The following is a 22,005-nucleotide window of genomic DNA, read 5'->3' as shown; positions in this document are numbered from 1 at the left end:
GTGTAATGACCTATCCACTCCCAGTCTCTATTCAAGCCTAAGTTAATTGTATCCAGTTTGCAAATTAATTCCAATTCAGCAGTCTCTTGTTGGAGTCTGTTTTTGAAGTTTTTTTGTTGAATTGCCACTTTTAGGTCTGTAATCGAGTCACCAGAGAGATTGAAGTGTTCTCCAACTGGTTTTTGAATGTGTTAATTCTTGACTTCTGATTTGTGTCCATTTATTCTTTTATGTAGAGACTGTCCAGTTTGACCAATGTGCATGGCAGAGGGGCATTGCTGGCACATGATGGCATATATCACGTTGGTAGATGTGCAGGTGAACAAGCCTCTGATAGTGTGGCTGATGTGATTAGGCCCTATGATGGTGTCCCCTGAATAGATATGTGGACACAGTTGCCAACAGGCTTTGTTGCAAGGATAGGTTCCAGGGTTAGTGGTTCTGTTGTGTGGCGTGTGGTTGCTGGTGAGTATTTGCTTCAGGTTGGGGGGCTGTCTGTAAGCAAGGATTGGCCTGTCTCCCAAGATCTGAGAGAGTGATGGGTCGTCCTTCAGGATAGGTTGTAGATCCTTGACCATGCGCTGGACAGGTTTTAGTTGGGGACTGAAGGTGACGGCTAGTGGCATTCTGTTACTTTGTTTGTTTGGCCTGTCCTGTAGTAGGTAACTTCTGGGTACTCTTCTGGCTCTGTGAATCTGTTTCTTCACTTCAGCAGGTGGGTATTGTAGTTGTAAGAACGCAATTCTTCAACAAAAAAAACTGTTCCTCAGATGTTCTTGTCAACCTCTGGAAATGGCCCACCTTGATTATCACTACAGAAGGTTTTCTCCTCCTCCCCTGTCGTGTCTTCCCCCCCCGCCGGTAATAGCTCACCTTAAGTGATCACTGTCTTGTTACAGTGTGCATGGTAACACCTATTGTTACATGTTCTCTATGTATATAAATCTCCCCACTGTATGTTCCACTGAATGCATCCGATGAAGTGAGCTGTAGCTCAGGAAAGCTTATGCTCAAATAAATTTGTTAGTCTCTAAGGTGCCACAAGTACTCCTTTTCTTTTTACTAAGAACATTGTTTGTAAATAATGATGGGAAATCATTCAGTCAAATGTTTGTCATTAAACAGTGTTTTAGTGAAAGCATGCAACTGAAATTAGAGTAAATAGTATTGGCAAACACCATTTTCGTCAGCATGTTCTAGCAATTCTTCTTATGATGCTAAGGAACTAGCTTTTTCCCCCACCCCTTACATTGTAATGAAGGTTTAATAATTAACAGTGACACTATAGATTTTCTTTTACAAATACATACATGCAGTCATTACCGGTTTCCTAGGGGCCTTGCTCAGAAATCTAATCTCCTCTCAAGCATCCCTTACTTGAAATTACTTTAGACAGGTGACACAGCTTTAAATCTTCCAGCTTTCACAAGGTATGACAAAGCAAAGGATTTATACATTATGGATGCTAGCAGTGAAAGTGTTTGAAAGAAGCACAGGAATTCAAAAATCAAATACCCCAAAGGGCAGGAAAATAGTGTCATGCTTTCCAGAGAGAAAATAACCTGCAAATGGTATATTCTGGGGTTACAAATGTACACAAGAGGAAGGAGGGAGAAGGGGATAAGGCATATAATAGCTCAGTTGCAGGAAAATAATCTCTATATGAGGGCCCAATCCAAAATCCACTGAAGTCTATGGAAAGAGATTGTTTTGACTTCAGTGGGCTTTGGATCAAGGCTTAAATGCTGAAGCATTTTATTTTCATAGCTGCAGATGCTGAGAAGGAACTTAGTTTTACAAACGTAATTCACTGCATTACTGGTGGGTGGGGAAAATCTTTTTAAATAAAATCTTATTTTACAAATAGCCGCAGATCATTAAAACTGAAAGTTTTTTTTAAATTGAACTTTTAAATTACACAAAAACAGCAAAAAGAAAAGGAGTACTTGTGGCACCTTAGAGACTAACCAATTTATTTGAGCATAAGCTTTCATGAGCTACAGCTCACTTCATCGGATGCATAAAAACAGCAATCACTTTCTAGTCCGTTTTGCCTTTGTTTTGTGTTTTGCAAAATACTACAATGTTTGAGTTGCAAACATTGTAAAGGGTTGTTTTAAAAGTTACCATTTGGAAATTAAAAAATAACATAACAGCACTTGTTAATTTTTAGGTATTTAAAACAGAATTTTGTGGCCACATTTGAAATTACTATAGTGCAGGTAAGCAGAGTAGAAGATGGTATTTGAAGGGGATATTCTGTTTCTTATGTAATCTTTATTTCTTTTTACTTGTTCAGTATTTTCCACTCTAATCTCCCCTTCTGTTTTCTCCAGTATTTTCCGAGTCTTTAGCTGCATCTTCATCTTTTCTCTAGTTTACCAGCCTTTAGTAGTGGTCTTTACAATAATAGCCCTTGGCTTTCTCCCTCAGAGTTCTCTGGGACTTACCACCATGTAACTTCAAAGACCCTATCCTGCCACGATGATTCTTGTGAAAGAACTAGGGCTGTCTATGAATCACAGTTAACTCATGTAATTAACTAAAAAAAAATCGTGATTAATCGCACTGTTAAACAATAGTATACCAATTGAAATCTATTAAATATTTTGGATATTTTTCTACATTTTCAAGGATATGAATTTCAATTACAACACAGAATACAAAGTGTACGGTACTCACTTTATTTTATTTTTATTACAAATATTTGCACTGTAAAAATAAACAAAAGAAACAGTATTTCAGTTCATCTCATACAAGTACTGTAGTATGATCTCTTTAAATACATTTAAATTTAAATAAACGGTATTCTATTGTTTAACAATGTGATTAATTGTGATTTATTGCAATTAATTATTTTAATCACTTGACAGCCCTAGAAAAAATCCTAGATGTGCTGCTTCATATAGAACAGGGATGATCATCTATAGCTGCCAAATTTGGAAAAACTGTCCCTGGAAACACTTTTCAAATAAGGTGGGCAGAGCACGAAATCTCCAGAGACTCTGTGCATTCTGGTTTAAAAAGGCATTATTTATATACAAATGCCTTAGTTAATAAGGCTTGAAAACATGTTTCCAGACCTTTCTTAAAGGCTTGTTTATTTGCCAAGCTGACAATCTACTAAATCCTGTATTCTCTGCCCCACAAGATTACAGTGGTGAGCATGGTAAGAAATGCCAAAATAATAAAACACTGTATTGTAACATTGCATCATTGTGACAGATCGCATAATCATACTGTGCTACAAGAACATGAGCTATAAAACGCATTATTACAAAAATACATAAAACCAGTGATGTGTGAACCCTTTAAAGGTCAGAGTCTTCCTAAGCAGAATAAAATGTAGTTGATACCCTATTTGCCAGCACTCCTTAATTGTGAGGTCCGTAAAGCTCTGATCATGTGAGCAGCTGCAGATGGCTCAGGAATCTGAGCTCAGTTACTTGTTCCACCTGTGGCCATGAGAGACCTCTTCCATCTGCTGAGAGGGCAGCTGCCTGTAGTTCTCGTGTACCCCTCAGTGTCCTGCATGGAAGTATCAGGGAGCCACCTCCCCCCCTCAAAATGAGGCAATAGGGGCCTTAGATGGGCCTTCTTCCACTTGCAGTGCAGTAACTGTGGATAGGGGTCATATTGTTTGGGTAATGGTGCAGGAAAGCAGGGGGAGGCGGCAACAGCGTAACCTTCTATTGGCAGAGAAGTTGGCCGTATTTGTTGGAAACTGGGGTGAGGCTGATTCCACGGGGTTGAAGGACTTGAGAGAGGGGAATTAACCTGCTGGATTGTTGGGGTAACTGACCAGGTTCTGGTGCAAACTGCTGAAGTTGAAGTAGTACTGGAGGGCAGAGGCTGCTTCGTGCCATGTGAGGTGAGGAAGAGAATTTGGAACAAGTGATGTCTGCTGGGGTTAGGAGCAGCTGGAGAGGGTGGGTGAAAGTCTGTGGAAAGATGCTGGAGAGAGTGCTTGTAGGAGAGGAGAGTGGGGTTGCCAGGGAGTGGTGACTGAGAAAAAGTATGTCATGCCAAGAGTTGTCGGGAGGAGGGGGGACAAAGATGGGAATGCTGTGTCCCAAATTTTTATGTACAAGTTTTGTGTTCATTTCTATTCGAATTTTCATCCTGAAAATGTGCACACATGGGTGTCAGGAGGGTTTTCCACAGACAGTTACAAAATCAGGAGTCAGACCCAAACCATGCAATTCACTCAGTTAAGATCTCATGATTTTTAACAATCACATGTGTTTCTGGATCTTTCGTGACTTTGACGACATACTTGTTTCTTCTTCCAGTGCTTGTACATGTCCATTCCACTGTAGGTATTCTGAGCACAGTCACTGGAAAATTTCCCCTCCGTGGTCCTCTTTGGGGCTGCTCAGATATCCTCTGGTGCCAGGTGCACATAATGCCAGTATAAACGGCCCAGGTGACCCCATGCCCCCTCAGTTCCTTTTTACTGCCTGTGATGGTCGCTGGCCCTGCTCTCCTTGCTACGGCAACCTTTTCTCGGTTGTAAATAGTTTTTTAATATTAGTATGTTAGCATAGTTGGTTTTCTTCATTAGTTAGCGGAGGTTTGTCCATTTCCGGCGCTGAGGCATGCCTCAGAAACCGGGCTTCTAGCCCTGTGTCTCCTGCAACAAGGCTGTGCCTCTGAGCAACCCGCACTCTAGTTGCCTAAAGTGCTTGGGTGAGGCTCACATCAGGAATCAGTATTAGATCTGCATTGAATTAAACCTCATACGAAGGAGGACTGGGAGTCCAGGTTAAAGCTCCTACTAAGGGAGCAGCGCTGAGATCTTCCTCTGAGCTAAGCTGGTTGGACTTGGCACCGAGCACCTCAGCGTCCGAGAGGAGTGCTCATCCCACCATACAGGAGTCCTGGCACCATTCAGCATCCCAGTTGTTGAAGAAGCAGCGCAGAAAGAAGCTGGCTGAAAGGGGACTTTCCCCCACACCGAAGACAGCCAGGCATGGGGAGCAGAGTGGAGTGTGACCTCGGTCAGGCTGCTTCTCTGCCTCGGCATCGCAGTCGGCACTGTTGACTCCAGCCTTGACTCAGGCACTGAATCTGGTACCAGACAAACTGACTGCACTGGAGGGACAACATGACACCAGCGCCATTGCCTATCAATGAGGCCATTATGGACCCAGTGAAAGCCCTGTGGCAACCCCCCTGCTTCCCTTCCCCCCACCTTAAAAAGAGTTGAGAGGAAATACTTTGTCCCTGCCTGTGGCTATGAGTTCCTATACACATACGTCTCCCTGTTCCTCCTCTCTGCCTAACCCCCGCGCCCGCGCCCCCCCCCCCCCATACCTGGTGATGTCCATGGCCAACAAGAGGGAAAGGCAGGGTCTGCAGGCAACTCCTAAGGCAAAAATCTCCAAGAAATTGTACTTTTCAGTAGAAAGGTGTACTCTACTGGGCTGCAGCTTGGGATCACTAAGCAGAAGTCACTGCTGAACAGATATGATGTCAACGTGTGGGACTTCATGTTGAAGTTCAAGGACTTGCTTCCCCAAGAGGTCAGGCAGAAGTTCTCACTGGTGGACAAGGGGAAGTTGATAGCCAGGGCTTCCTTGCAAGTTGCCCTGCATGTGGTGGATTCAGCAGCTACATTCACAGCCTCCATAGTGGCCATGCAAAGGAGTTCATGGTTACAGTCCTCAGATCTCCAGCATGAGGTCCAGCAAAAGCCCTTCAGGACCTTCCCTTCAAGGGAGCTTCACTTTTTTCTGAGCAGACCGATGTGAAGCTCCATGATTGTATAACCTAGGGACTGTGGAAACAGAGCAGAGATTTTAGCTGCAGATTGCATGCTCTTCTGCCTTGGCGTCAGTGTGCCCCTTCCAGACACCCAGGGAGTGCTAAGCAGAACTTTTGATGAGACGCTCAAGGACATTGTACCAGCTTCTATATTCCCGGATCCTGTTTCCCCTTTATTAGAAGACCACCTGTACCACTTCACCAGGGTGTGATCTCGTATCTCCACGGACAGTTGGGTGGAAGTGGAATATACCCTTCAATTTGTTTCTCTCTCTCTCTCTCCTACCCTCCCACTCTTCCTCCTGGATTCTTGTGGAATTTAATGAATCTGCATTACTAAACAGGGCTTTGCTGCTGGAAATGCCTGCTTTGGCATGGGAGGACTTTTAAAGTGTATTGAAATAAATAATAGAGATTATGTATTGGTCTACTTCTGACTATTCCTTTTTTGATGCAGCTTTAAAGCTGCTATGTGAATTTTTTTGGTAAGCTTTTGTCTTTCATCTGTTTTTCTCCCATCCCAACCTCTGAAATGATAAGATGAGATTTTGTACGTTGTGCTAGCTTCTAACTTCAAGGACATTTTTATTGCCATTTTAGTACAGCTTTTGGAGAAGACTAGCTTGTAATGGAAATGGTGACTGACCTTCAACTAAGTGGTGTTTGCATGTGTCACTACAGTAAAACTACTTTATTTATAATTCTGTTGTCAATGACATTTTATAGAGATTGAGATGAAGTGGAAATAGAGGTGGCAAATGTGTTAATTCAGTTTCAAGATAGGAGCTTATTACAGTGAACTACATTTCCCTTTTGAGTTGATTAAGATTAACATACTCTTTTTTAACTGCTCGAAGATGAGAGCGAATGATCAAGTCAGTACATAAGTATAGCATGAGGCTTACTTTAAAAGGTGATTCTCAACTAATTGAGAGAGAGCATGCTAGGCATTCCAGGGATTCTGGAGTATGTATGGAACCCTTCTTTGACCTGCCTTTCTAGCTCTTTGAAATCTAATGCAAGTTAGGTTTCAGAGTAACAGCCGTGTTAGTCTGTATTTGCAAAAAGAAAAGGAGTACTTGTGGCACCTTAGAGACTAACCAATTTATTTGAGCATAAGCTTTCGTGAGCTATGGCTCACTTCATCGGAGCTTATGCTCAAATAAATTGGTTAGTCTCTAAGGTGCCACAAGTACTCCTTTTTTTAATGCAAGTTAGTTTACCATTTCAGATTATCTGTCACTCTCCCTTTCTGAATGGTTAATTGAAGAGGAATCTGTCCCCTTTTTTAAAATACAGTTTATAGTTTTTTTGTTAATCTGCTAGTGATCTCACATCACATCCGCTGGTTGTCCTTGTCTGTGTCCTCATGATATGACTATTCAGGAATAGGAGTTGTACAAAAGTGATGCACTGACTATTTGTGATCAATAAAAGATCCTGTGGTACTTTTTGCAAGAGCAGAGATGTCATTCTAGACTTTCTGGCTCATTTCCAGGGTAAGTATTTATATTCTGCCCAACTGAAATTCCCCCTGTACTTTCAAGTGAAAAACATTTTTTCACTTTTTCTGTATTCAAGAGCAAGTTCTAAATTTGTTTGGACTTATTTTTATTTTTGCTTGGCTCTTTGATAAAGTATTTTTCTCTCTCAGTACCTAATAAATACCTAGTAAAATTGATTTGGATGCTCATTCCTATTTTTTCTTCTGCTGTTAAGCTTGTTTTAAATGTAATATCTGGACCAGTACATTTAAATAGCAGAGGCATATTGCCTTCAGTAATTGTCATAGCAGTATATCAAAAAATTACAGCTGAATTTCCTGAGCATAAAATATTATGCTACTTGCTATTAGATAGGAATAAGTTGGAGATTAAAATCTTCACTAGTTTATTTGCATTTAATATTCCCTTTTATCTTGTAATCACATATGGTTAGTATGAAAACACATTGATTGGTGTTCTCAACCACTAACTTAATTGGACAGCCTTTCTAATTTACATATACTTGGCAGGCTAGGATTCGGGTCAAATCTAGTTTAAATCATACGGTAAACTTTTTTCTTGATCATGTTTTTTTGAAAAGCATACTGCATTCTGGAATAGAGGAGTGGAGTTTTTGCTCTCCATCTTATTGAAATTCTGCATATGATCGTTATATATGCTTAATTGAATACAGTTTTTATTTTGGTTACAGTAGTAGCTGGATTATTTGCTTGTTAATAACAGAAACTGGGTGTCAAGAAAATTTACTATAGCAAGGAAGAGTTGGAGATTGTTGAAAAAGCGTCTTGCGTGGGGAGCTTTGTATGTAATCATAATAATTTGAAAAGCTTTCCTATTTTGGCACTCTTGTTATTTAAGAAGAGATTCCTGAAAGAGAAGGGTCTCTCTCCAAGCAGTCTGCTTGCAGTTTAAAACACACTGGTTTTGTAATTGTCAGGTTGGCAATACCCGTCTGCAAAGGGGCACTCACCTTGAATGCCTCCAATCATCTGGGTAAGGAACTGCAATTCTTTTTGCCCTGGTGCCTCCTGCAGGTTACTGACCGACCGTGATGGGTCTTTAATGGCTTGGTGCTCTGGCTGAGTCTCAAAGTCCAAATCAACCCCTTCCAACATATTAAAGAGTCCAGCAAATAAGCAGTCTGTTTCCTTGGGCTAGGGTTTTCAGCCCCGGCTCTAGGCTCTTTACATTCAGCCCCTTTTTTCATGCTCCCTGATGAGGCATGTCCCCTTGTTGGAGTTTACACCACTTTACCTGTGACGGGTTGGGGAACCTGGACTGCCCACTACTTCAGATTCCAACCCCGGCACCCCTATACACGGCAGCTACGTCCTGCTTGCGTGAATCCGTTGCTGCTATTTCCCTGGGCCTTGTCCTACCTTTTTATTTCCAGCCCATTTCAGGGCCAGGTTTTTTTCTCTCTCCAGGCCAGAAAGGAGCACATTTCATTATTCCTCTGGTCCCAGCCAGGAACTGACCTGCTAAGGCCAGGCAGCTGCTTTTATCTGGGCCAGCAGGGCTATGATTAGCTGTTGCTAGCTCCTCTAGCTCCTTTGTTCTGAAGATAGACTTCCAGTGTGGAGATAAGTATAGATTTTTACTTTCATCCCTTAGGATTTCCTTTTCTTTGCAGGTGAGAATAGTCTTTCCCCAAGTAAGTAGTTTGCAATAGGCTATTGCAGAAACTGAGAATTGTTAAATCCTGCTTCTGTGTAAAGCACCATATAACTTCAGGTTGTTTCCATTAACAAAATATTTATCTTTTTATGGTCTGGCTGATTTTTGTAATAGAATAAAAGCTGCTTTTGACTTGGATGTAGTCCTAGTTTGATTTAACATCTGTGGCTATTTGTATGTTTTGAAAAGTGAGCCACTAAAGTTTGAAGTTGCTCTTTGTGCAATGAGCTACATTTCCTTTGTATAGTCTTCAGTGAAAGATATACTTTTGTCTGCATATAGAGACTTTGAAGTTCATCTTCACGAACCCAGGCGCCCTTTACTGTGTTGGATTGAGAAAAAAATGGCAGGGTCCCTGTAGTGTTAGTAAAAATGCAGTAAAACTACCAAGGACTGGGGCTTAACTTTAGTTTGTTTTGTTTGTTTGCATGGGGATTTGAAAACATTTTTAGGAGGTAGGGTTATATTTGAGTTTTAGTTACTCATCCAATTAACTATGATGGTTAATTGGTTTGGTAGCCAAAACAAACTCAAATACAATCCTTACCCTAAAATTAATCAGTTATCTCTGTCTGTTCCTTGTTTTGGGATTATTTTCCCTGTTTGCTTTTGTGTGTTGTCATCCCCGTTCTCAGATGCATTGGAGCCAGTATAATAACTTTGCCTTCAAAATGGAGGGGAGATCTGAAGCACTCTCCTTCTTCTCTGGCATCTGGAGTGAAATCCTGGGTGTATTAACCCAGTGGGAATGTTTTCATTGACTTCAGCAGGGCCATGATAACCCTCTGCATCTGCATCTGGATTATTGCTGAAAGGTTGAATGGATCCACTTAGCACAGTCTTTGAGACATCTAGCTTCAGGGAAGGGTTTTCCTATCTGGAGAGAGCTAGAGTAGCAGGGGCCTTCATAAAGCTTTGATCCTAACAGTTGCATGGCTACTTTAAAGTGTTAATGACTATACCTTAAAGGGAAAAGAGATGCTGTCTGTCTTGTATTTCTGGCTCTAGGGTAACTAATCCTTTGGGGAGGCATTAACACTATGGTCTAGGAGGGTCTGAGACAACAGCTAAAAGAGACAGTAACTTGGATTATTAGTAGTAAGAAAGAAATTTAACAAGCATGTAAGCTATTTGGCAAATTCTTGTAATGAGATTGCCAGCCAATGTAGCAGACCTTTGGCGTAGAGGTAGGTTCTGTTCCAATACTTAATTGCCACATCCTGCTTGACTGCTAGCTAGTGCTCTCAATGTTCTGCTGGAGTTGAGGAGGAGAACTTTTTTTTTTCTGTCTGAAATGATGTTCTATTGTAACCATAAAATAGATGCATCAAATACCAAAAATCAGTGGGAATATTGTTTTCTTTCATGTTTGGTCCCTTATTACACTAGGTATCCTGGTTGGATATAGTAAAAATCACCTTTTGTATAAACACTCTTTGATAAGAATCAGACAAACTGGGTATGTCAGGCCAACTGCTATGGTTTTGCTTGTCTAACAGCACATAGCCAGCTTTACTGTGACACTTATTTCAAACATATTGGAACACGAATTCTATGTAGTATAATCAGTATTCCTTTTTTGTACACTTCAAGTGGATCAGAATCCTAAAATTAGAAACTGTGATAAACGTGCACATATTACTGTGAAAGAGAACTTGGCTTGTTGAGCCCCCCCTCCCCCCGCTTTCGTATATGTCAAACTAGAGTCTCTCCTAAATTGGCAGCTTCAAGAACAAATAATGTGGACATAATTTGGCTCAGTTAGAACAATTAGTGTTCAGTCATCTTGCATGTTCAAAGACCAGAGTTGACATGTCCGTATTTTGCTCTAGTTTAAAGTTAGGACTCTCTTTGGTCAGGGAAATTATAGAAGGCTCAGAATCAAGTTTTCTGATCTTGGTGTGTTCAGGAGAGGAAGGAAGCACAATTCTGCAAGTGGCTTTTTTTTTTTTTTTGAAGAATGGCAAAAGTCTAAAGACAGGAGGGAGAAAATGACACATCTTGAATTATGGAATCAGCATGTCATCAAGTAGTTAACAAATGATGTACATTGTGGAGTTTTCTCCCTACCAAGGAATGCTGCAAAGGCACCAGTGTTGCTTGTCACCACTTTTCTAGTTAATACTGTCAGCACAGTGTAATAATTTAGGAGAAACGGAAACAGTGGATATTTAATTCTTTAAGCCCACTTAAATTAAAGCCTGATTCCTTGTGCAAACTAGTCCACAGAGAATTGTAGTCATTTACATATCTTCATGGTATCCTACTTGTATCAGTGACAATGTATGTTAATGGTATAACTCTAAATATAAAAAACATTAGAAGCAAAGTCAGTATTTCAGATCAGTTCATTTTTGGCAATGCTCCATAATAACACAAACACCCTAGACCATTAGGGATTCATGCTGTTGTTAATAAATGTGAAGCAGGTGACTAAGATGTGAGCTTGACTTATATCTTTATTCTCTGAGCAACTGCCCACCAGCCGTCATTACTAATATATCTGCTGAATAATTTACACTGCTGTATGAAGAACGTGGCTTCAGCATCTTGGAACTGAGAGAACACACAGAGACGGAAATAAACAACACCTCTCCCCTCTGCTCATCTTAAATTACCCTTTAATGGGGGGATAATTCAAAGTATACAGTCCTTCCTTCCAACTTTTCTTTAAGTGTAATTTAGCAATCATTATTCTCTTCCGTGTGATGTTCGAAACATACTCAAGAAGCAGTTTAAGTATCTACCTGTTGATAATTTCATGTTATTCAAAGAGCACTAGTTTTGTGTGTGTTTTGAATCTCCTCTTGTAAGTCTTCAAGCTGGCAATGCTCTGAGGCCATAGCCAGTGTAATAATCAGCACATAAGACTAATTTTCTTATGGCTGATTAAAAAAATGTAATGTTTGTTTTAGAGTTTCTCCATGGTTGTAGATGTATTGACTGTCACTTTCTCTCTTCTGCCCTCCATCTCCCCACTTATTGCAAATTGAAGTTACGTTGAAATATTATTTCTATACAAGTCTGGGTCCGTTATGCATCCCACTCATGTTAGTGTTTGGTGCAATCTAGCCTGAGGGGGAAGTAATGATGAAGTTTTATCACTGGATCACTGAGATGTAATCCCTTAACTGATTATTTTCTTCCTTACATCGTGATAACACTTTCCTGTTGATCAGCTAGAGGTGTGAAATGAATATGACAAGTGGAAAGCTTACCCTGGTGAATGAAGGACCTCAACCATCTATTTCTCGCTGGGTGACTAGGCAAAAAAAGGTCAAATGAAATTCAGTGTTGATAAGTACAAAGTAATTCAGGTTAAAAAACATAATCCCAACTGTACATACAAAATGATGAGGTCTAAATTAGCTGTTAACACTCAAAAGAGATCTTGAAGGAGTCATGGATAGTTCTCTGGAAACATCTTAGTGTGCAGCGGCGGTCCAAGCTAACAATGTTAGGAACCATTAGGATAGGGGTAGATAATGAGAGAAAAAATATGACACTATATAAATCCATGGTATGCCCACACCTTAAATACTGCATGCAATGCTGGTCACCCCATTTCAAAAAACTGGAAAAAGTATTAAGAAGAACAAAAACCATTAGCGCTATTGAAAGCTTCCATATGAGGAGAAAGTAAAAGGACTAGGACTGTTAATCATAGAAAAGAGGCAATTGATAGAGGTCTATAAAATCATGAATGGGGTAGAGAAAGTAAATAAGGAGGTGTTATTTATTCTTTCCCATAACACAAGTACCAGGGGTCACCTATGAAAATTAATAGGCAGCAGGCTTAAAATAAATATAAGAAAGTACTTCTTCACACAAACTACAATCAATCTGTGGAACTCATTGTCAGTGGATGTTGTGAAGACCAGAAGTATAATTGGATTCAACAAAGAATTAGCCAAGTTCCTGGAGGATAGGTCCATCAATGGCTATTAGCCAGATGGTCAGGAACACAACCTCATGCTCTGGGTATCCCTTAGTCTGCCTGAAGCTGGGACTGGATGATGGGGATGGATCATTTGATAATTGCCCTGTTCTATTGATTCCCTCTGAATCATCTGGAACTGGCCACTGTCAAGACAGGATATAGTGCCAGACGTACCACTGGTCTGAACCAGTATTACCATTGTCATTGAAGCCTTTGTAAATGTTACACATCTTCACTGTCTCAGCTTCCAGTGACAGCCCCTCCTCTTTGATATATATACAGCAGCGGTGGGCAAACATTTTGGCCCTAGGGCCACATCGGGTACAGAAATTGTATGGAGGGCCAGGTAGGGAAGGTTGGTGGAGGCAATGCCTCCCCAAACTACAAGGCATGGCTTGGCCCCCGCCCCCCTATCCAGCCCCCCGGAACCCCCACCCCTGACTGTCCCCCAGGACTCCCGCATCCTATCCAAACACCCCTGCTCTCTGCCCCCGGGATGCCCGTTCCCTAGCCAATCTCCCCTGCTCTCCACCCCCTGACCGCTCCCTTGGGATCCCCTGCCTCCATCCAACCTTCCCAGTTCTCCCCTGTGCGGTGGGGGAAAGTGGGGCTCAGTCCTTTCCCTGTGCATTTCCCCTGCTCATTTGGCTGCTCTCCCTGACAGTCGGGCAGGGCTTGCTCCCTGTCTGGGCTTGACTGCTGGGGACAGGGACAAGCATGCTGGGGTGGAGGGGGGGCCCTGGCTTGCTCTGGCCCTGTCCCCGGCAGCAGAGCCCAGGTCCCTTGACTGCCCCCCTTCACATCCCCCTGACCGTGCTGCCCTGGAGTACCAGGTCTGGCAGCACTATAGCCGTGCCGTCCAGCCGGAGCTGCAGCCACATTGCCCAGGCGCTGGGGGAACTGTGACTGCAAGGGAGGCAGGGGAGGGGTCAGGGGCTAGCCTCTGCCCCACTCACAGCACTGCTGGGACATTGGGCTGGCTCCTCCGCAAGCCTGTCCTGACCCCACTCCATGTTCGGAGCTTAAGGGCCAGAGGGAAGGGTCTTGCGGGCCGGCGGGCTGTAGTTTGCTCCCCTCTGATCTAAAGTCTGTCTATAGTCTGAAGGCATTGTTTATATCTTGATGGAGGAAAGTTTTTGTCAGTGGCTGCATATTCTGTGTTAGTCAACATGCAAGCTGGCTAATTAGATTGTTCCCTATCTTTTTTAATCTTTTTGTAGTTTTTATTTTGTAACACTTTTTTGATTGCTTTGATTGTCCTAATTTTCTAATTGGAGAACAAATTATTTTAGGATATTAATGTGTCTGGGCAGTCCCCGGGCTGCAGACTTCTAATCGCATGCTTTTAGAGCTCTTTTTTGTCTATACAGTTAGTGTCAGTAGGTGTGGTACCATTTTCACTGACTTTCTATAAGAACACAAAGGAACTGAGATTTACTGATGGGAAAATGAAGTCTGAATAAAATGCATTAGTTAGCCATGCCAGAAAAGAGCTTCCTCTCATCTATTGGCTCTGACACAGATCTTTTCATTCATCCAGTTAGTTGCCTTTAGGCACTCCTCCCAGTGGTTGTTAGGCAACCATAACAATGTTGCTGCACATGCAGGCTGGCTAATTGGATTGTCCTCTCTTTTTTTAACCAGTATTTTTGCATTTTTAACAAGATGAGTGTAGGCTGCATATGCAAGTTTTCCTTTCAAGAGATATGAGAAACCGAAGTTTTTAGGAATCCCATGACATGTGTCAGGAGGATAAAATTATGAAATCAGTGTAATTGCAGGCACCCTTGTCTGCAGATATGCAGAATTGAGATTTTAAAGAAGTGCTTCTTCCATTACCAAAAGTGTTGCTAAATTTAAGTTTACTGTAATGGATATTCCCTTTCAGTTCAAATTAACATAAAAATCTATTAAGAATTTTCCAGTTGAGATATGAAGTCTGCACAGATGAACAAAACTGAGCCATGCAGCACAGGGTTTTCAGTTGAAAGGGCTTATGTAGAGGGAACCATGCACCTGATAACTGATGCTGCTAACTATATGGGTGGTCCTGTAGCATGAAGCATGTTAGAATACAGTAGTACTTCAGTGCAAGATCAAACTCCACAGAAGACATTGTTAAAAGTAAAATCTACCATACTGTTCTGACAGGATGGGGGTGAATCTATTGCACTCTGATGCACTTGTAGAAAATGTATTTAGTGTTTCACTCTGGTTTCCCTCTTCTGCCTATATCAAATGGTGCTTTGACATCAAGGGAATCAACAAACTTTCAGTGGCGCACTTAAGTATCTTTAACTGAGCCTACAAATCTGTGTATGACACCCAGAAAGTACAGACTTGAAATGCACACCAGCAGCATTCAAATAATCAAATGTACATTATATTTCAGTTACTACAAGACAACTGTAGTAAGTTGGTGCATTTTATATTCCATTTTCTTAAAGTGTGTTTTCCTCTGTTTCTTATTATAGATTCACAAAGTTGAAGAGCCTTAACCTTTCCAGTAATCATTTAGGAGACTTCCCATTGGCAGTTTGCAGTATTCCAACCCTGACTGAACTCAATGTGTCCTGTAATGCTCTCAGAAGAGTTCCAGCAGCTGTAGGCGATATGCACAAGTACGTATTTTTAAACTTAGTGTACATACTCAGTGGGATCCTATTGATACAGACAATAGAAGATTGTGAACCCCTATGCATGTCTTACTATATGTATGTATACACACTCTAACTTGCTGCACTGTTTGTCACAGAGAGTTTGCTTTTATGGTCATGTTGAGCAATCAGAAACAGCAGGTGGGGGAAGAGTTGTCTTTGTTCCTAGCTTTTCTATTCTCAATGAAATTTTTAAAATAGCTTTATTTATACTGGGAAGACGAATTTAAAATCCATTTGTTGTATAAACAAAGCTAATTGTGTAAGATCTAAAGAAGGCTGCAGTACGTGCAAGAGAAATGGGAATTCTGGAAACCTTTGAAGATGTGACACAGCTGTGGTCCACGGTGCAGAATTAGCAGAGCTTGTAAGATTTTTGTCATATTTTTGCACACCTATGTTATGCTTACCTTTTAAAACTTTTTTCTCACTACCTTAGTTTTCTGTAACCTTAGTTGACACGATTTGTGCTGAATACATGTTCGGTACCAGGAAATGTAGTTTCAAGGGTCATTTTATTTTTCCCCTAGTTTGCAGACGTTTTTGCTGGATGGTAACTTTCTCCAGTCCCTTCCTGCTGAATTGGAGAGTATACATCAGCTCAACTATCTGAGTCTTTCCTTCAATGAATTCACGGACATTCCAGGGGTACTAGAGAAGCTGACTGCCATGGATAAACTTTGTATGTCTGGAAACTGTATGGAGACCCTCAACCTACAGACATTAAGAAGAATGCCTCATGTTAAACATGTGGATCTAAGGTAAACACTTGAGGGGAAAATAAGCAAACTTGAATTATTGGTGTAGAAGTTACTTTTACATGGTGATAGTTGGCCCTGGGTGTGATGCTGTTTATATTAGTTCATCATACCACATTTCAAATCATACTATACAAACTCACACTGCTTGCGATGACTAGAACTCTTTTGGGAAAAGGTGGGGGTTAGGGAAATAAAGGATTTAATGTTTTAAAAAAAAAATCTGTAAATTTAAAAAACGAAAACAAAACAAAAAAACACGTTGCAAAATCACTGACACGCCCAACCAGGTCAGGGTTTCATTGTGCAAGTAGTGTATAAACATACAATAAATGATAGTCCTCTGTCTGAAAGAGCTTACAACTTAAAAGACAAGGAATAACAGATGGACTAGACAAACAAGTGGGCAGTAAAGGGGAGAGAGAACAAAAATATGATACTGCACAGATTAGTTATCTGGACAATACCTAGCCAAATTCATCATATGTAATATTTTATTGATGATCTCAGCAGTGTGTTGACAAGTCCTCTATATAAACAACTGTGGTGGGGCTCCCCTCTCTGCTAGATTGTTTCAAATTCTTACAACCTTTGGGGAAGCATGAATTCACCCAGGAATCACTCCAGTGCACAGCTCTCTCCCAATACATTTATTAACATGAACAGAATCCCAATATCATTAAATAGAGCAGTCATTAGGAGTATGACATAAATCCAAAATGCTTAAAAGGAAGTCTCCCTCCATCAATCACAAACTGTCTCAGGGCCCCTCAGAGCCTCAGCCTCGGTCATGGATTAAGTCATCTTCTTCCCTTTGGATAGTATCCAATTCTTACGGCATGCTTAGATTGCTCCTTAGGACAATTCCTGAGCTCCAAGTTCAGACTTTTGGCCTGCTGTGTTCTTTTAGTGGTAGCATGGTCCCTCTCCACCACTTGGAAGAGAGCTAGCACCGAAGTAAGGATGGAGTTTCCCTGCCAGTTTTCTAGTCAGCCAGGGCTCTGTGTGGGTGGAGAGGCCAGTTTCTCCAGTCCCTGTCCAATCCTAACCAATCAGGCTCTGGGGGAGGGATAGCCTTCATGGCACTGCTGCAATGCTGATGAGCAAAGGAGTGCAAGGTTCCAAACAAAACTGGATTTCAGAGTGCTTTTTGGAAACTAGGTTAATATAACTGAAATGTACTGGATATCGCGTTGTCACATAGCCCGGTTTCTTTGCAATGAAGAAGGGCCAGTACAATGATGGATCCATGAGGAAAGTATTCAGATATTGCAAATGGACCCTTAATCTGTTTTTTTTAAAAAAGTTGCTTTTTAAAATTGTATGTGGGCTTCTCTTTAAAACTCAAGTTCTAATAATGGATGTGAAAAATCAATTTGATAATCAACACACTTTACTAAGTGCAGCTCATTTAGGAGAAGGCAGACTGGTCATTGTGAAAAGGGTGCAAGTCCTAGAAACACTCTCTACTCAGCTCTAAGGAGGCCTCAGCGGGAGTACTGTGTCCAGTTCTAGGCACCATGCTTCAGGAAAGACAAAATTGGAGAAGAAACAAGAGAGCAACAGAAATGATTAAAGGTCTAGAAAACATACCTACAAGGAAAGATTGAAAATACTGGATGTGTTTAGTCTAGAGTAGAGGGGCGACATAAGTCTTCCAAGTATGTAAAAGGCTGTTACAAAGAGCGTGATAAATTGTTCTCCTTATGCACTGAGGACAGGACAAGAAGTAATGGGCTTAAACTGCAGTAAGGGAGATTTCAGTTAGACATTAGGAAAAACTTCCTAACTGTAAGGGTAATTAAGCACTGGAGCAAATTATCTTGGGAGTTTGTGGAATTTCTGTCATTGGAGGTTTTTTAAGAACAGGTTAGACAAACACCTGTCAGGGAAATCTAGAGATACTTAGTCCTTCCTCAGTGCAGGGAACTGGACTAGATAGCCAATCGAGGTCCCTTCCAGTCTTTCATTTTTATGATACTGTGGAACATATGGCATGATTTTCAGAGGTGCTAAACACCTCCAATAATAGGGCTAATTTTTTTTTGTAAGGAGGAAAATTTAAGATTGGTTTGTACTCAAATGACCCTTCTAGTTTTTTCATTCGCTTTACATAGCAATGACTGTATATCCTATGGTAACAGTGAATAATATTGGATACACAAGCTGCCATCCAGGAACCAACTCTCATTATAATGACTGATTTTTAAAAATCATTCTTTTTTTTTTTTTTTTTTGAACTCTTTGGTCATTTGGTGATGGGGAGAGGGAGGAGGAAGCTCTTGATCTTTAGGAGAAATGTGAGTGTTCACTGTGCATCCAGTGATCCATTCCTATCCATGTAATGTCATTGAGCTTTTACTGTCTATTAGCCAACCAGGTTTATACTGCTCGAAGTAAGAAAGGAAAATCATGAAATCCATGATGGCTGTACCAAGCTCAGCTTTTGAACATTAATAATATTACTCGGTGGCCTCATAGTACAAATAGGCCTGAACCAAAATAGTGTGTCAAAATATCCTGAACTTTGGAAAAGTCTGCTGCTCAGAGCCCATCTCTGTCATCTGCTTCCTTGTACCCCAAGAGATGAATATCACTTTTTAAATAATGAATGTAGTACTTCACCAGCTTGAGTGTTTTGTGTTGGATTTGTTCATTAACCCTATCTGCTACATGATATGTATAATGCTGCAGTGAAACCAGGGAAAAGCATTTCCTGTCTAGTTAAAAACACCAAGCTGTGTTGACTTTTTTTTTAAGTTAGGTTTCGCTGCTAAGACAATTTTTTGAAGTGCACTGAAATCTTCTTGTTGCTCCTTCTTATAGATCATCTCTATGTTCATAACAATTCCTGGGGAGGTCATTGAGAACTGGCTGGCTTCAGTCTAGTAACTGCTACATTGAAAACAGTAAAGCAGTAAGAACTGTTCTTGTCTACACAGTGGGTTAGTGTGTGGCAGGCTAGTGCACTGTAGATTCATACCCACACTTGCTGCATACTAATTCACTGGGTTAGATAAGCCCTTACTTCTAGATCCTCTCCCCTCGTTACCTTTTGAGTTCAGTACGCTTTCTTCTGACTTGGTATTTGGTTGCCTTGGAAGGTGGTGAAGTGAGATGTGAGTGATGGTGTGTGGAATTTAGAATTCTGGATCTTGCCTTTCAGTAAGTCAGACTCCCAGTATTTTCAGCTTCTCACTTCAGCACGGTACGTACTGGTATCTGCTCGGCCTGTCTAGCAGATGATTACTGTGGTTCTTTGAAGGCAAGCCAAACTGTTAAGGTTTTACTTTTTGAGTAAATCACAGCAAGACCACCTTTATTGTGTTAGACACCATAATAATAGCACTAGCTCTTACGCCGTGCTCGGTAGATCTCAAAGCATTCTTCAAAAGAGGTCCGTGTTGTTATCGCAGTATAACAGTAGATTTGATAAGAGCTGAACCATCCTGTTTAAAGATATCCCAAAGAAGAGAGAAGAATAAAACCAATTACAATGGAAGTAGGTCAGGATCCTGAGGCTTATCATTGTGTCCTGGACATCATGGAATAGCTTAATTGGAGTGCAAAGTTGATCTTTTCCTCTACCCTGCCAGAGGGGAGTGTGTAGTAATTGTGTACTAGCAACTCTTATTTTTCCCTCCCTTTGCAAGATTGAATGTAATTAGGAGGCTGGTGGCAGATGAAGTAGACTTCCTGCATCATGTGACCCAGTTAGACCTACGAGACAATAAACTGTGTGAGCTCGATGCAACAGTTTTCAACAACATCGAAGTGCTGCACTGTGAACGGAACCAGCTGGTGACCCTCAAAATCAGTGGATATTTTCTCAAAGCTCTTTATGCCTTTTCAAATGGTAAGGCTGTTTTTAAGGCTATCATGTTGAGGTCTGTCCTTCCGTTATCTGGTTTTCTTACAGCAGAATGAATGCTTATTAAGTGGAATACACATAATTGGACTTAATCAAGGGGTCTGTTAATATGACCTTTGGATAAATGAGAACCTTATGTCCTATATCACGTCAATTGTAATTTTAAGTTTCAAAAATTATGTTCAAATGACACTAAGTGACTGACTTGAAGGACACAGCATCATAGAAATTTAGAATGAAGGCAGAAATTCCAGTCTTAACCCTCCACATTATACAATGTCAGAAGAGTCTTGAAAGTGTTAATTACCCTATATGCTATGTGTGTTGCCTTGCCAAGGCAAGTGAAGGAAGTTGTTTCTCCTTTCTGGAGGTAAGCAGTGTTTGAACAATTGGCCTTTTGGGAGACCTAGTAAAGTGGTATGTATTTTTATGAGCAGATCTCCCTACCTGTGTTGTGGTTAAAGTTACAAATCCTATGGTCAGTCAACGTTTTGGTTATGATCAACTGCTTATTTCAGTCAAAAGTGATAGGATAGGCAAGGACTGTTCTGAAACAGAAGCAAGGGACTCTTCACAAGTGGTCCTGGGTGAACCGGCCAACATAATTTATTACTGCCCAATCTCTCTCCTCCTTCCCTGTTCTGTTTTCCTAGCTCGTTTTACTATTTGTAAGTTGTAACTCTGAAGGTAACGTATTGTGTACGTACATCTTCATTTTAGAACACTATGTAGGCTTAATTGTAATTTGTATTACTCAGTGAGTTTCAGCCTTCATTCTGAATTGAGAATCTTAATATTTGTTGCGTAGGTCTTAGTTTTAAAAACCTTATTAAACAAAAAAAAGTGCTTACATTGTTACTAGTGGTACATAATTATGAAATGCCTGCTGGGCTGCTTAAAAAAAGAAAATCCCACAGGAATGCAAATGACTCTGACATTGTCAATGAATCCCAAATTGAAGAATGTGCTTCATATCTGTGGGATCTGGTTGAGCATGGCACATCTAAGAGATGACCCATTGTGTCTGAGAGGAGACCATCTGCTCCTGGTACCCAGTAACAATGACTTTATTAATTAGTGAAAAAGTAACACAGATTTATGCCTGTCTCTGCTGTCTTATTAAATAGAGAGAGAATAAAGGAAATAAAGCCAAAGGTTGGAGCTGTGGGTAGGAGGAAGTTGGGAAAATAAAATGTCAGTCACTTGTTTCCTTTTGTAAAATTAAGGAAATACTGTTTTAAATGGTTCATTTTGATTATTTTATTGTCTGCTGCATAGCAAATACACTTCATATGCAATACACTCTGACACAATTAATAAAGCTACTTAATACAGTAAATGACTATTTTGCCTTTCATAAAATTAGTTGTCTTTTTTCTTCTCCCAGAACTTGTTCATCTTGATGTGTATCCAGTTCCAAATCATCTGACATCTATGGATATTTCTAGGTAAGAAGGATGATGTGCCTTCTCTTGCTATTTGTATCATCTACATCAGTCAGTTAAGTTCACGTGAAGTAAGCAAGGCTCGCCTGTGTTTTACTGAGCTTAAATACCGAATTATGGAAGGGTTTTGATGTTGCCCAAGAGGTATCAGGAATTTTGAGTTTTATTCCCAGTTCTTCAACTGCCCCCTATCTCTGGTCCTATGTACTGGACACTCTGCCTGTTTCTCTTTAATTTTGTGATAAACATACTACTGGAGTTATTTACAGTTACTTTTGTATAAACTTCATTGGTTAAAAGAGAGGCTGGATTCGTAACAGGGAGGTTTCTTGAGCACTTCCTCTGTATCGGTTTAGTTCTCTATTAAGCTCAGTATTTAAATCGTG

General features: G+C 40.7%; 1 protein-coding gene across 1 annotated transcript in view; it reads left to right on the top strand.

Moving 5' to 3' along the window:
* PHLPP1 (PH domain and leucine rich repeat protein phosphatase 1) overlaps positions 1–22,005 on the top strand; it is a 220,017-nt gene that overhangs the window by 153,210 nt on the left and 44,802 nt on the right. Inside the window, exons 5-8 of the mRNA XM_084619249.1 lie at positions 15,363–15,509; positions 16,076–16,306; positions 19,957–20,159; positions 21,562–21,622. Of these exons, the coding sequence (XP_084475375.1) occupies positions 15,363–15,509; positions 16,076–16,306; positions 19,957–20,159; positions 21,562–21,622 (642 nt within the window). The remainder of the gene's footprint in view (positions 1–15,362; positions 15,510–16,075; positions 16,307–19,956; positions 20,160–21,561; positions 21,623–22,005) is intronic.

Source organism: Lepidochelys olivacea, assembly GCF_965140295.1.
Source record: "Lepidochelys olivacea isolate rLepOli2 genome assembly, chromosome: 2".
Lineage (NCBI taxonomy): Eukaryota > Metazoa > Chordata > Testudines > Cheloniidae > Lepidochelys > Lepidochelys olivacea.
This window is presented reverse-complemented; position numbering and strand designations above follow the sequence as displayed.